The 15,147-nt window shown below is 46.7% G+C and overlaps 1 protein-coding gene across 5 annotated transcripts in view; it reads left to right on the top strand.

Annotated features, from left to right (window-relative positions):
• The window catches only part of RGS6 (regulator of G protein signaling 6), a 520,723-nt gene that overhangs the window by 465,249 nt on the left and 40,327 nt on the right, over window positions 1-15,147 (top strand). For all 5 annotated transcript variants that reach the window (XM_076003888.1, XM_076003890.1, XM_076003889.1 and 2 more), the window contains exons 14-15: window positions 1,793-1,918; window positions 9,652-9,838. In XM_076003888.1, coding sequence (XP_075860003.1) covers window positions 1,793-1,918; window positions 9,652-9,838 — 313 coding nt within the window. The remainder of the gene's footprint in view (window positions 1-1,792; window positions 1,919-9,651; window positions 9,839-15,147) is intronic.

Genomic DNA, 15,147 nt, shown 5'->3' with positions numbered 1-15,147 from the left:
CATGTGTGGCCATTTAATTTTAAGCTTTAATTATTAAAATTGAATAAATTGTAAAAGCAAGTTCCTCAGTCACACTGGCCGCCTTTGAAGTGCTCAGTATCTCACAGTTATAGCATATTTCCATCATCACAGGAGGTTTCATTGGACAGCGCCCGTCCAGAGTTATTTGCTTGTCCAAGCCTTCCAACACACAAGCTCTCTTCCCCTCCTCCCTAAGCGTAATTTCTAAGGTAAATATTGAGAATATGTCAACTCCATAATAAGAGGATATATGATTTTATTCATTTACTGTGTGTTAGAAAGAATAAAAAGTATGTGTCTATTTTTAAATATTGCTAGACCCGTGTTTCCCAAATGTGATTTATGCGGACATAAATCACCCGGGGATCTTGTTCAACTCTAGGTTCTGGTTCAGCCAGTGGGTGGGATCCTGCTCTGGTCCACAGGCCACACCTTGAGCAGGAAGGAGCTATATAGCAGGTGACTTTGTTTTAGAACCCTATTGCTATAGCACCTCTTGTATATTCTTGGATACAGCTGGAATCCATTCAACTAAGTGATGTATCTCAAGAATGGAAAAACAAGCACCACATGTACTCACCAGCAAATTGGTATTAACGGATCAACTCCTAAGTGGACATATAGGAGTAACATTTATCGGGTGTCCGGAGGGTGGGTGGGGGGAGGAGGGGATGGGTATATACAACCACAACAAGTAAGATGTGCAATGTTTGGGGGATGGTCACACTTGAAGCTCTTACTCGAGGGGGGAGGGGGGCATGGGCAATATATGTAACCTTAACACTTGTACCCCCATAATATGCTAAAAAAAAAAGAACCCTATTGCTGCTTGAAGGGTCAGTGGAATAAATACAGTGAGTGAAGTTTAATGGAAGGACAGAAGATGAAGGAACTATTCTCATAGTCCACTGCCAGAAGAATAAGACCAGCACCCCTTCTCTAGTCTGCAAGTGAGACGGTGGCCAAGGTGAGGCACGCAGCGCAGCAGCGTTAAGAGCTGCCCTCTGGGGCACGTGGTCTAGATGTGATCCTTGACTCTAACACTTCCTAGCTATGTGTCCTTAGGCACACTGTCACCAGGCCTCAGTTTCCCTATCTGGAAAATGGGAATAGTACTAGCACATTTGTCCTAGAGTAGTTGTGAGGACTCAGCGAACTAGCAGATGTGAAATGCTTGGAACAACGTCTAGCCTGTCGTAAGCACCGTACGTGGCTGTTAACTCAATAAGCGAAGGCAACGTCCTGCCTCTGAACAAGTGAATACAGTTTATCCTGGATGAGCTGATGCATTTCTGACTTCACTCGACTCTAAACAGGACCCTAGTTTCTTCCCCCGTGGATGGAAGAAGGGGCAAGGGATAGAGGACGATGTCTCTGATGAAAGGTTGGGTTCCAGAAGCATCCTCGGTTATAGTGAAAGTGAAAAAATGATGGAGTTGGGCCCATAATTGACGGGAATGGTCTAGGGAGCCCCAGTGGATGGTGGCATTGCTTCCTGTAGACAGCAGCCACTGGGCACCCTGGTGACCCTTCCTGGACACTGTCCCTTTCACGTGCCTCCTTTAGAGGACCTTTTTCACTGTTTGTTACTGTTGGTGTACAAAGTCTACAATTTTGAATTTGTGCAGCTTTTGTAGAATCTGTCCCTTCACTATGAGACGTTTTCCTTCAGTATGTGGCAGCAGGATGGATCTGAGTCACAGAAGAAAATAGGACACAGGCTTTTCCCTGGTATTGACCATGTTTTAAACCTTCTCCCTCCACCCCAAAGCAAAGAGCCCAGCCAGCAGCGAGTAAAAAGATGGGGCTTCTCTTTCGACGAGATATTGAAGGACCAGGTGGGGCGGGACCAGTTCCTACGATTCCTGGAGTCCGAGTTCAGTTCCGAAAACCTCAGGTAAATCTCTGCAAGGTGTGAGCTGTGTGCAGAATGTGTGTGAAGACATTTGCATAATCTGTCTCTCCACCTGTCCGTATCTCCCTTTCTCAATAAAACATCATCAGGGTTCAAATTCAAATGCCAGCTAATCTAAGGTTGAAATGGAGAAGAGCAAATTAAAATATGCAACTTGTTACCACCATAATAGCACCTACCAACACTAAGCATTTTTTTAGTTGAAGTCCGGATGACATTTGTTCAACTAATTGGGAACAAGTCCTGAATAGTAATTAAACAGATGGATTTGACGATACCATCCTTTGGGAACAACCGTAGAATCACGGAACTTCGGGGCGGGGGTGGGGCATTTCAGAGGCTCTCTCCTCCAAAACTTCCCAGTCTAGGGTCCTGAGCTGAACAGAAGAGAGAGGAGTTAATAAGCACATTTCAGAATTTCAAAGAGCCAAAGTAAATATCACTCAATAACTGGAAACGTAACTGGACAAGCTAATTAGAATATGCCTCTTCCTTTTTTAAGGAATTCTGTCAGCTCCATGCAGTGGTTACTCTGATCATCTGATGCCAGTGAGGACATCTAGTTGTTTCTATTGGTCTATAACTAATACTTTTTGAGGGAAATGTGTTAATAATTACCGATTGATAGGAGAAAAAAAATGAAACATTCAAAATATGGGGTCCAATATAAGTGGATGAAAAAGGGGTGCATTAAAAGGAAAAGGCCCCTTGGTTGTGAAAGATGTGGGGACTTGTTTATTCATCCTTTGATCGTATTACTTGAAGAATCAGGGACCCACGGAAAACATGACTTATCTAAGCCCTCTGAGTGATCTTAGCAAACTGGTGCTTATTAATGGGTAAGATGGATCAATCTCTCTCTCTCTCTCTCTCTCTCTCTCTCTCTCTCTCTCTCTCTCTCTCTTCCTCTCCCCTTTGCACAATGTTCTCTTTTTTATACCAGGTTAATTCCCATCTTCCAGTGCTATTTTCTTTAAAAGGGTTTTAATAACTTTTAAACAGTTTTTGACTTTAAAAAGTCAGAGCATATACCACAGGCTAAGGACTGTCCCCTCCAATGTTTTTTTCTTCTTTTTTTTTTAATTTGTTATTTTTTTTATCCCCCTGTTTAAAAAGTTTGACCCTCCAATGTTAATGTTCAAAATCCATGTTATGAATTTGAAGTTTGAACTCATACTTAAATGAAGTGATATTTATGCCACACCTATTCCGTATCAAGCCCCGCGAGAGTCTGCTGAGGGGTGCAAGTCAGGATGTATGACCTTTGCCTGCAACAACCTGGTAGGTTCTTGATGAAAAAAATGCAAGGAACGATCAAATCACTAAATGTACATAAATGAGTGTAAACTCTAAAAACTATTTTGGAATTATTTACGGGAGAGAGAAATCAATGTAAGCCACAGTAGATAAGTCGTACCTGGACTTTGAAGAACACGCAGGATGTCAATAGGCAAAGAAGGGTGGGGAGAACATTCCAAGGTGGAAGACGGTGTGAGCAAAGCGGTGATAGTGGGACTCTCTCACAACACAAAGTCCTGGGGGGAGTAGATGCCACCCACACCTTTCTAGGCACCCATGTGTCCACTGTAAACTAGATAAGGTCCAGCACCTTATTTTTGGTTATGACTCATGTGTACTTTCCTTATGCTGAAGCACATTCAAACACAACCCAGAGCTTCAATGCCTAACAAAGTATTTGTAACAGAAGGTTTGACGTCTAATACTCTTCACTGGAGTGGTGCTCAGACCAGCCTCCCAGGCTATGCCCCTCTGTGGCCAGCTTGGTGTACGCATGTGGCCTCTCGGTGTGGCCAGCTCAGTCCTGGGTTCCACCCCAGCATGGGCCCTGTGAGCCACAGCTGGGCATCCTTCCCATCTCCCCTTCTCCCCCACCCCCATGGGTCCCCAAGATGAAGTGGTATCAAGGTTCCCCTTTACCTAACTCTGTCTCAGCCCACAAGTAGTCTTATGACCCTCTTCTGCCCGCACTGTTACAGGGAGTTTGAAGGATGACCACAGGGTCCTGGTCATTGTGAGGGTCCCAGGAGCACCTGCTGGCTCAGCTTCCGCCTTGCTCAGTCTGAGGCATTCATTCTGGAAAGCCTCGGTGTAGCCAGAGCCACTTATCAGTTCAGACCAGTTTTACAAAATATGCGTTATGCTCAGGGCTCGGAGTGCACCGAGAAGTGTGTCCCTGGCAGGTGTTCAGTGCTTCCTCCTGCCGTCACCTCCTGCGTCTCTGCCAGCTCCTTGCCCCCTGCCAGGAGGGCTACCTTTAATCTGGGGTGAAAGCGTGTGTGAGCGCGTGTTAGCGCGCCAGAGCCGAGTCTGTGCCCCAGCGTACAGGCATAAATCCAGACTTAAGAGGATCACCTCTCCGATCCACAACAGGAAGGGAGTAAAGAAAACAGAGCAACAGGGAAAAGAGGAAAAGCATAACCCAAGAGCTTCTAAAATCCTCTCTGGAGGCCCAAGTTCCATTTTTATGGTATTCGGCATAATCGGATACGTTGCAGGGAGGCTCAGTTTTAAATCACGCAACTTCAGGACTCTGCTCACCCGTCACAAGGTGGCTTCTTCTCCGCCCCTTTGTGTTCACTCCTTCCACCGCAGATGCTGGTTTAGCGCCTCCCAGGAACTAGGTCCCAAGGATTCAGAGCTGACCCCGCTTCCCCTTTGTCCAGCGCGGGCAGACACGCCTCCACCTTGGTCCATGGAAATGGCAGCCCCTGGGAGCTGTGCTGTAGGGCTCGACTAAAGGACCCTGCCAATGTGCTGTGCTGGCCGTGCTGGGGTCGTCCCTTCTCCCCAGGATTGGCCAGGGGCCCAGGCTACTGGCGTTGGAGCGTGGCAGGACAAGAGACTGCCCAGAACCCACGTGGATAAATTGCAAAGTGCCTCTCCACATCCGCCCTTCCGCGCTCCCTCACATCTCTCTGGGGAAAAGGGTGCTTAGAGCCTAACATTTTTACACAGTGCACTCAGGCCAGTTAAGTAGCCAAGTGACCAAATTTATAGCAGAGCTTCAGAATGTGGGACGGAGGGGCCTAAACATGTCACCCTGGATCCTTTAAGGAATGATTTCTATGAAGCTATAATAGAATTTGAAGTCCCTTTTGCTCATTTTCTTCTGGGTGAGTCTGTGAGCTGAGATAGGGGGCTCCGTCTCCAGGGCTGGGAGGGGCGCGGCCAGCAAGGCATTTGCTGCAGCTGTGAGCGCCCTGTGGCAGGGACTGCCTCTCTGCCTCCTTTCCCAGCCCGCCCGAGCCGAGCCAGGGCTCCGTCCCCAGTGGGAGGGCCCACGGACACAGCTGTCTGCCGAGAGCCTCTGGAAGCTCACAGCTTTTCATCTGCAAGGCAGGAGCCTCGCAGTTCTGAAGCAGGACGCCCTGCTGAGTTATCTGGCCACGTCCTGCCCCCTTCTCTGGGCACTTTCCCAGAACGAGGACAGTCCCTCTTTGCCACCTCTGCCTCCTCTCCCACATCCCTGCCTTGACACTCTCTGCCACATGGCAGAGCACGAGTTAAAAATCAAAACTCACAGCGAAGAGCATCCCCTGTACATTTTTTATGAGCTGTAACATCTCCTGAGAGAAGGTAGTTGTTCTTCTAACCTGCAGATTGATGATCCGAGTTCCACACGGTGTCAGCTGAAGGGAGAAGCAATTAAAACAGAACACGGGGGGTGCCCGGTTTGCCTGGAGAGCTCCCGTCTCCGGCATGTGCCCCCAGTCCCAGGAAGACCTCACGAGGCTCAGTAGCCCCAGGAGGACCCACCACTGACCGAACGCATGATTGAGCAGAGCGGAGGTGACAACTCCCAGGACACCACGGCCACTGGCAGCGTTGCAGGCACTGCCCAGCGAGCCCCACCCAGCTTGGTGGTGCTGCTGGGGCTCCTAATGCAGGCACCCCAGAATTTCAGCCCAGCCGTTGGAAATCAAGTTTAAGCCGTTGTTCCCGAGTCTCTGGTTGACCAGCAGGGGGCACAGAAACACTTTCTTCTGCCGTGGAGTTTGCTTTTCTCTGGGAACGAACCAAAAGCTGTAGTCACTAACCCCTGAAAATTCTAAGTTATGAAAAGATATGGAAACTGGTCATTGAAGGCCCACCCAGACCTCCTGGCAAGGTGGAGAATGACCAACGGCTACACGGTTTCTCTTGCTCCGGCCAGCAGCCTGCAAGAGAGAACCCCAATCCTTGTGGGCACCGAGGGAGAAAGGAGGCCCCCCGCAGGCAGCCCCTGGACGGTTTCAAGCCCCGTCCCCACTGCTTCGCCCCAGTGGCTTCTGAGCCCAGAATGGCTCTCCCCAAAGCCCAGTTTCCCCACCAGCGTTTCTGAGCCATGAACGAGGATCAAATGCCGGCACAGGGGCTGCCCCCCGCTGCTCCGACGATTGGCAGGGACCAGAGGCAGGACAGGTGGTCTCCCAGATACCAGCCCTTGAGGCCCGCCAGTCACCACAGCCCTTCTGCTGCAAGCCACGGAGGCTTAGTGCAGGCTGGGTGGATTTGACACGGCTGCTGCTGGCATTGTCCTCCCTCCCTGCCGGCATCGCGGGGGAGGAGCGGTACCTGCAGGCTTTTGATAAGAGCAGGAGCTTCCAAGCCTCAATGGGCCTCCCGTGGGCAGTAGATGGGCAGAACGGGGCTTTGGTGGCTCTGTGTGGGGGGAGTGTGGCCGCTCAGCCTGGGCTCGGAGCTCCCGGCTCGGGCCTTTGGGGCTCGGAGATGGCAAACAGAGACCGCAGCCTGTTCTGAATTTCAAATTGACACAAAGGTTCTTCAAAGCCAGGGACGGTAAACACACATGGGATGTCAGGATGCCGTTGCAACAGCATTTTTGCTGTCGCCTGAGAGGGGCGAGGCAGGTCATCTCCAAGGCAGACAGGAGGCTGAGGAGAGCCCACGCGTGTGTGGGGAGAGAAACTGCTGTCACCCCGACACCCTCCCTTCTCCCTGGTCCCCACCCCCAGCAAGCCTGTTGTTTTTCCTTCTGCTTTTTTTTTTTAATTCTTGGTTTTATTTGACAAAGGGAATCTTTTAGTTTTTTATATAGAAATTTATTAAATTCGATTCTGATGTTTGCATTGACATTAGCTCTAGACTTTCCCTATATATCCACCTATGTGACGTGCATTGTGTGGCTCCCAAATGACCCCGAGGAAGGGACACTGAGGCCTCCGGATGCACAGGGAGCCTGCAGAGCTTGGAAGCAGCAGGGGTCCTCAGGGCCTTCCCAGAGGGACCCAAAAGCTCCCCCTCAGAGCGAACTGGGGCAAGGGGACAGAGGTGACAGAAGGTGATGTCCCATAGCACATTGATTGAGGGGGCAGGAGATCACTAGCTTCATCCATTCGTGCGAGAAGTTGCAGGGCCCCGCTGGGCATGGGATGGATGCTGACCCAGAAGGTCAGTGCAGAGGAGACTCCCCAAGTGAGCCAGCTGTCCCCTCTGCCCGGCATGTGGTCGAGGAGAACTCACTGGCTTAAGCTTTGGAGTATTGCCTCTTAGCACACCTTCCAGTCTTTGTTAAAATCAACACAGCCTCTTTCTTTACAGCCACTTTTCCTAAATTTTTCATCAAACCCTGTCTTCCAGGCAGAGGAAGGCTTGTGGGTACTCTCCTCGCCAGACAGCTGTTGTCACCTTTAAGCCTTCTGGCCCCTCCTCCATTCCGTGGCAGACCTTAGGTGGACAGAGAGCCCTGAGGAACTAGGGAAAGGCCTGGGAGAGGGAGGAGACCCGCACCCCAGCTCGAGCTGCCAGGGACCACGGGAAAATCCCGCAGGTTAACCACTCCCTTCAGACTCTTCCGCGCCTGCCACCCTGGATGGGGTTAAAGACACACTGCTGCTCTCCTCTCCCTTGTTAGCCAGAAGGACCTGAGGTCCCAGGATCCTGCGGCAGAAAGAAAGAGAGCTGGCACTGAAGGGTGGGAGATGCCAGATGGCAGCAGCAAGAGCCCCTGGCACCTTCTGCCCAGGCCACCTAAGGAGAGGGAGGTGAAATCCAAGGGGTCACACTGGGGCAGTATTGAACCTGCAGCCACCACACTGACCCTCTCCTCAGCTCCCACCCACGGGACCCAAAAGCATTTCCCAGTTGAGTCTGGATGGGAAGTGTTCCAGACCCCGCCCACATAGCCCCCCACCCACTTTGTGCCCATTTTACAGGTGAGGAAGAGACACTCAGAGAGATACAGCCATTCAAGACAACGCCATGGACAGGGTGAGGGCAGGACTGTGCTTCCTGGTCCCCTGATAGAGTGAGGTCGTCTCCCTCCCTGCCTTTCACTTGGCTCTGCAGGATCAGTGCAGGGACCACAGGGGCTCTCTTTGAGGCGATCGTTAGAACCCCAGCATTCTGCGAAAACACACGCACGCGCACACGCACTCGCACACCGCTTCTCACCTTGTGGAAACGAAGCTGCATTACCCCAGTCTGCCACTGAGTGGCACCTTCGAGCTGTGCACTTGGCTCCAAAGACATTTCTCTGAACAGCAACAGAAAAACATGGTTAACCTTTAAAAAAAAAAAAAAGTACATCTCACTTTGGGTGAAATTCGATGACAGACTGAATGCACTTTCCGCCATGTCGTGGGTTAGCTTTTCTCGTCCCCTCCCTTTCATTGACCAGACTACTTGTGATTCCAGCGGCTGCAGGGACTACGCGGGACCTGTCCTCCTATCTCATTGATGGGGAAGCTAGCCTGTCCCAGCCACGGGGCAAAGGGCTTTGCTCCCAGCCCTGGGTCCTGCTGAAGAGCTGCCGTGGGAGCCATGCTCAGGACCCGGGAGCTGTTGTCACGCTTTGGCCCTGGTGGCTGCTGCTCTCAGGAGAAAAGAGCTCACCCTTGGTCTCCCCAGGGCTGCTCCCATGCGGGTGCTGGGGGGTTACAGAGGCAAAGACGCAGCAAGGAGAATCTTTTGGCAGAGAAATCCCCATGTGCGCCACTTCAGCATTGTTCCAGATGAGCCCATCTTTGATCCGAAAGCATTTGTGGAGCACCCACTGTTTGCCAAGCACAACGCTGAACGCTGATGTGAATCAGCCCAGTCTCTCCATCTGTAACAGGAATAGCTGGATCGTCCCAGCTCGCATATTCTCTGTGATTCCAGGATTCTGCCTGCTTCTCTGATCTTTCCTCCATTCTGATGGCCCCAGCTGGTCCCAACCAGAGTTGACAAAGGGACTCCAGTTTTTAGTGTCGTGGCACCTGTGTAGAGCAGCGGTTCTCCATCAGAGTGATTGCACCCCCCCAGGGGACATTTGGTAATGCCTGGAAACGTTTTGAGTTGTTGGAAAGCAGTGGTGCTATTGTCATCTAGTGATAATAGATGACAACCTTGGTAGAGGCCAAGGTTGCTGCTAAACGTCCTACAATGCACAGGACGGCCCCCAAGAAAAAGAATTGTCCAGCCTGAAATGGCAATGGTGCTGGGGTTGAGAAACTTGGATGCAGAGGGGGAGAAATCTCTTTTTGATAACCAGAAGCACATTGATCTTTTACTATGCACGTCCATTCTTCACAGTAGTGGAACACCCTTTGGGTTTTCAGCAGTCCGCATGATCTTTGTGACCTGCAGTGGCATCAGGGCAGGCTGGGGGATGCAGCATAAGGAGTTTCATGGGACATAGTTCTTGGGCCACCTCCAGCAGGGTCCAGGTGCTGAGCCCCCTGGAACTGACTTTGTTTCTGCTTCCACTTCAGGTTCTGGCTGGCTGTCCAAGATCTCAAGAAACAACCCCTACAGGATGTGGCCAAGAGGGTGGAAGAAATCTGGCAAGAGTTTCTGGCCCCAGGGGCCCCAAGTGCAATCAACCTGGATTCTCACAGCTACGAGATAACCAGTCAAAATGTCAAAGACGGAGGGAGATACACATTTGAAGATGCCCAGGTTTGCTTATCTACTTGAATGGTTGTGTCCATTTGTCCGCTCCACCACCTGGCCCGTTAACACAAGTCCCAGGCATGGTGGCTAGTTGGAATTCGGCTTTTATTATTTTTAAGTCCATCAACAGAAACCATTCCATACAGGTGCACAGCAAAATCCCAGGATTGTTTTCCTAGACTGGTTGTGTTGTTACATAGAAACTGAAATTTTCAGTTATATGCTTTATCTTTTCTAGGAAAATCTTAAAGTGTTTTATAATATCTGAAGTCTTATAGTAGGTCAGTAGTCAAATCCGGAAACCCTAACACAGTGTTGGTAAAGGAGGTACAGTGAGTTGGCAGAGCCATGAGTCAAACCCGCACCAGTCTAACTGTGAAGCCCACACTCACAAGCCATGCTCTGCACTGCTTCCGTAGTGACGTCCAGCTGTGCAGGGAATATTCCTTGAGCAGGGCTGCATTCCAGAGCCTGCGCTATGTGATGAGACACCACAGAGAATAGACTAAACCCCCTGCCCTCAGCAAGGTTACAGTCTGGTGTGGAGGATAGACAAGCAAACAGGCAGTTTTGACGGTACAACAGGTGCCCTCAAAGGGTGAGGTCTGGGGCTAACACGAGCCCACCCTATGTGACACAAGTAGGGTGTTCACAGACGCTGGCGAGGCCGGCGTGAGACACAGAAGCTACCCCAAACAGCAGTTTTAATCTTGAGTGCTGGGAGGTGCGTTTGTAAACATAAGCATCAGATTGGTTTCTTATTTCCTGGCCCCTAATTTTTATTTCCTTTCACTATCCCAGTGACAGGGCTTAATATTTTGCTCTTATCTCCTAGACCTCACTCCTCATTCCTCCCACCTGTGGGGTCCCCAGTAGAGAATTTGAGTAGTTTATCCTCCTGTAGATGGTATTGTCTGCTTTAGGAAACTCAGTGTAGCCACACCAATGCAAATAATGGCATGAGAACACACCCAGTGTCCCTTGTTGTTGGATTTGCCTTGTCATTTGCTGAGAACGTCAGGATGGAAACACCTATTAACCTCAACACAACAAGCACCTTTCGATAGAACTCCATCGAATTTCTACGCTGGCAGATTTGGTTCCCTAGAGTTCTGTGTCTTTGCACCATGAAATCATGACCCTCTCACACCCTTTGCAGCTTCAAAGCAAAATGCAAAAGAGTCATGAGAACTCCTTTTGTCCTGAGATATTCCAGTGTGCATTTGTGCTCCCCAGCACTGTATCGACACGGCCCAGGGAGGAGAGTGACAGAGGAGCTCCACGGGGCTCCCTGGGCGGATGATCTGAAGCGCCAAGCTCGACTCTCCTTAGTCTTGGCACACGAGGGCAGACCCATGAGGCATGCACACAGTGTGTCGCTCTTGCATGACATCAAGGAGGATTTACTTTAATCTTGTAATATGGAAACTTTTAAACATGCAGAAAAGGAGAAATAGCAAAACAACAAGCCTTTGTAGACCCTCATCCAGCCTCAACACCCATCAATACACGACTGATCTCATGTTATCTGTACCCTCGCCTCACCTGCCACTGGGTTATTCTAAAACAAATCCAAGACATTGTATCCTTTCAGCTGTAAAACTTGCGTATGTATTTCTGAAAGAAACTTACCCTTTTGTTTTAACATTAAAACAATACCATATCACATTTTAACAAATTAGCAATAATCTCTTAATATCATTAAATGTCAGGTGAGTGTTCAAACATATAGTAGTCCTGTAAATGCCTTTATTTAAAATCAGAATCCAAATAAGGTCCACACATTGCAGTAGATCAACATTTGAGTGTATTTTCATCTCTAGGTGCCCTTTGTAATTTATTCGATGAAGGAATCAGATCCTTTGTCCTGGAAAGATTTCCAAGGTCTGGATTTTTCTGATTGAAGACCCGTGGTGCTATTTAACATGTTCTTCTATCATCTATATTTCCAATAAATTGATTGTTTGATTCTAGATATTTAATCAGATTTAGGTTTGATTTTTTTGTGGACAAAACTACTTCATGGACTGTGTTGTACTCTCCTAATAGAAGGTGCATAATGTCTAGCTATCTTGCTTTTTGTCATTTTGGTAGCCGTTGATATTTATTGCTTAGACCCATTAGTTAATTAGGAGTTACTAAATGGCAATGTTATAATTTTATCATCCTTCATTTACTAACTGGAATGCTTTCATAAGTAGAAACTTCCCCCAACTACTATTTTATTAAGTAGTAGTGCAGTTCATGTTTTAAAAGGCAGGATAAATGTTTGGTGTCTTTTCCTTTATTTGCTTCAAAAGTTTTCAAAATAATGAATAGTTTACTATTATCTTCCTATGGTAACCAATTAAGGTTTTTGTTTTGTTTTTAGTATCTTTGTAAACTCATGAGTTTAAACATATTTGATACGTTTTCATTTCTTCTGCTCAGTATTTTTATTGATACTTGGATTGGGCCATCTCTAGCCAGTTGGCTCCTTCCGACCTTGATATCCAAATTGCAAGGGAGTTAAGATGTTCCAGGCTCTGCCCTAGACCTGGAATAAGCCATGTCTCCAAGGATCCCTGATTCCTCTTAGTGAGAAATGGTTTTTAGAGGCCACAATCTAGGCACTTAGGCATGCTCATCGTTTCTGGATTGTTCATCATTTTCAGTGGACAGAGTTAGGAATATATTGTTGTTTGCAATAAAAATATATCACGAGTTCAAATTCATATTTTCAATTCCAATTCAGAACTACAGGGGATTTTATTTAACCTCTTCCATCTTTGCCTCCTTTCTCTATGCTAGGAATCCTGGTTCTCAAGGACATTGTGAATCACCGCATAATTACTCTACTCATTTGCTTTATCCTACATTACCACAGTGCAGTCCCCAAACTGTAAGGCCAACACTAGAGCAACAATATGATTATTTCTTGGTTTTTAAAATAATATTGCATAGTATTATTCCATTGTGTAGAGGTATCATAGTTTAGTCGACCAGTTCTTTCTTCTTGAACATTTATACTATCTCTAATTCAAGAAAGTTTTGATGAGAGAACTTGAGAAGTCAGCATATTGTGCTGTGACAAGTTTCCTAATAACCAGCTTTCATTAGTACATTGTTCTGCCATTTTCTAGGTACTTTCAAATACATCATATCTCATTTCCACAGCAGTCTTGGGAGGCAGACTAGACATGAGGATGTCTTAAGCATCTCTATCTTTTTCATTATCTGTTAGGATTGGTCTCCCATGAATTCCCATAAAACACTCTTCCTAAACCAATCCCTATTTTCACCCTGTTCCTTATTGCTTCTTAAATGTGTTTCCACCATAAATATACAAAGTGCTTCTTACTGGCAGAGTGACCTTGAGCAAACTACTTAAATCGCCTGAGTCATCCCTTCCTCCTCTGTAGAACAGAGATACAGTGGAACCTGTGCATGGGGTAGAATGGGGACCAGAAGTGAGCATGTCACCTATTAACAGGTCTGGCCCACAGGAAGATAGGGTAAATAGTTACTGTGTTATTTTCTTCATGTCATTAATTTTTTTATACTTATATGTTTAACATATTTGATGAAAAATTCAAACACTGCATGTAATCTCAGCACCCAGAGATAACCCCTATTTTGGTATATTTTCTTCCTCAATTTACATGTATGGGTGTATGTAAGGTCTGCTTGGGTTGTTATAACAAAATACCACAGACAGGATGGCTGAAACAGCAGACATTTATGTCTCACAGTTCTAGAGGCTGGAAAATCCAATATCAAGGTGTCAGCAGATTTGCTTATTGGTGAGGGCTCCCTTCCTAGCTTGCAGATAGCCACCTTCTTGCTGTGGAGACAGCAAGAAGGTGCAGGAGACAGCACTCCTGCTGTTAGGAGGAGTTCTCTAACAGTTATCTCCTCCACTTTTTGTAACAACAATAGTCCTATCATGGGACCCACCCACATGACATCACCTAAACCTAATTGCCTCCCGAAGGCCCCACCCCAAAATACTATCAGCGGTTAGGGCTTCAACAGTGTGAATTTTGGGGGCATACAAACATCAGTCCATCACAGGATGATTATGCAAATAGGGTGATTCTGTACCCTGCCTTTTACATGGAACTAGAGGGCAGTTTAAAAACTAAACTTTTTCTGTAAAGTGCCAGATAATATAAATTTTAGGCTTTGTGGGTCATATGGTCTATGTCACGACTACTCAATTCTGCCATATGTTAATAAAAGCAACTACAATGTAATAATACAACAACATAAATGAGGGGGTATGGCTGTGTCCCCCAGAAACTTTATTTATGGACAGTGAAATTTAATTTCATAGAATTTAATATTATATGCTTCTCTTTGTAACATTTATTTATTTACTTATTTCAGTAGATGTAGAGGATACAAGGGGGTTTTTGGGTTTTTGTGTAGTGGTGAAGTCTGAGATTTTAGTGTACCCATTACCCAAATGGTGTACATTGTACCAATAGGTAATTTTTCATCCCTCACCCTCCTCTCCCTTCCATCCTCCCCTTTTGAGTCTCCAGTGTCCATTACACCATTCTGTATGCCTGTGCATAGCCGTAGCTTATTTCCCACTTATAAATGAGAAAATGTAGTATTTGGTTTTCTATTCCTGAGTTACTATTCCTTAGAATAATGGGCTCCAGTTCCATCCAAGTTGCTGCAAAAGACATTATTTCATCCTTTTTTATGGCTGAGAAGTATTCTATGGTGTATATATATACACCACATTTTCTTTATCCACTTATCAGCTGATGGACACTTAGGTTGATTCCATTTCTTTGCAACTGTGAATTGTGCTGCAATAAACATATGTGTACAGGTACCTTTCTGATATAATGATTTCTTTTCCTTTCAGTAGACACCCAGTAGTAGGATTCCAGGATCAAATAGTAGATCTACTTTTAGTTCTTTGAGAAATCTTCATACTGGTCTCCATAGAGAATGTACCAATGTATATTCCCACCAACAGTACACAAGCGTTCCCTTTTCACTGTATCTGTAACAATGTCAATTGTTTATTGACTTTTTAATAATGACCATTCTGACTGGAGTAAGATCATATCTTATTGTGGTTTTAATTTGCATTTCTCTGATGATTAGTGATGTTGACCATTTTTTCATGTTTGTTGACCATTTGTATATCCTTTTGTGAAATATGCCCATTCTTGTTATTCACCCACTTGTTAATGGGGTGGTATATTTTTGTCTTGCTGAGTTATTTGAGTTCCTTGTAGATGCTAGATATTATTCTTTGTCAGATATATAGTTTGCATATATTTTTCCCCTTCTATAGGTTGTCTATTTACTCT

The sequence above is a fragment of the Microcebus murinus genome, chromosome 6 (genome assembly GCF_040939455.1).
Source record: "Microcebus murinus isolate Inina chromosome 6, M.murinus_Inina_mat1.0, whole genome shotgun sequence".
Classification (NCBI taxonomy): domain Eukaryota; kingdom Metazoa; phylum Chordata; class Mammalia; order Primates; family Cheirogaleidae; genus Microcebus; species Microcebus murinus.
The sequence above is the reverse complement of the archived record's forward strand: the minus strand, read 5'-3'. Positions and strand labels throughout refer to the sequence as shown.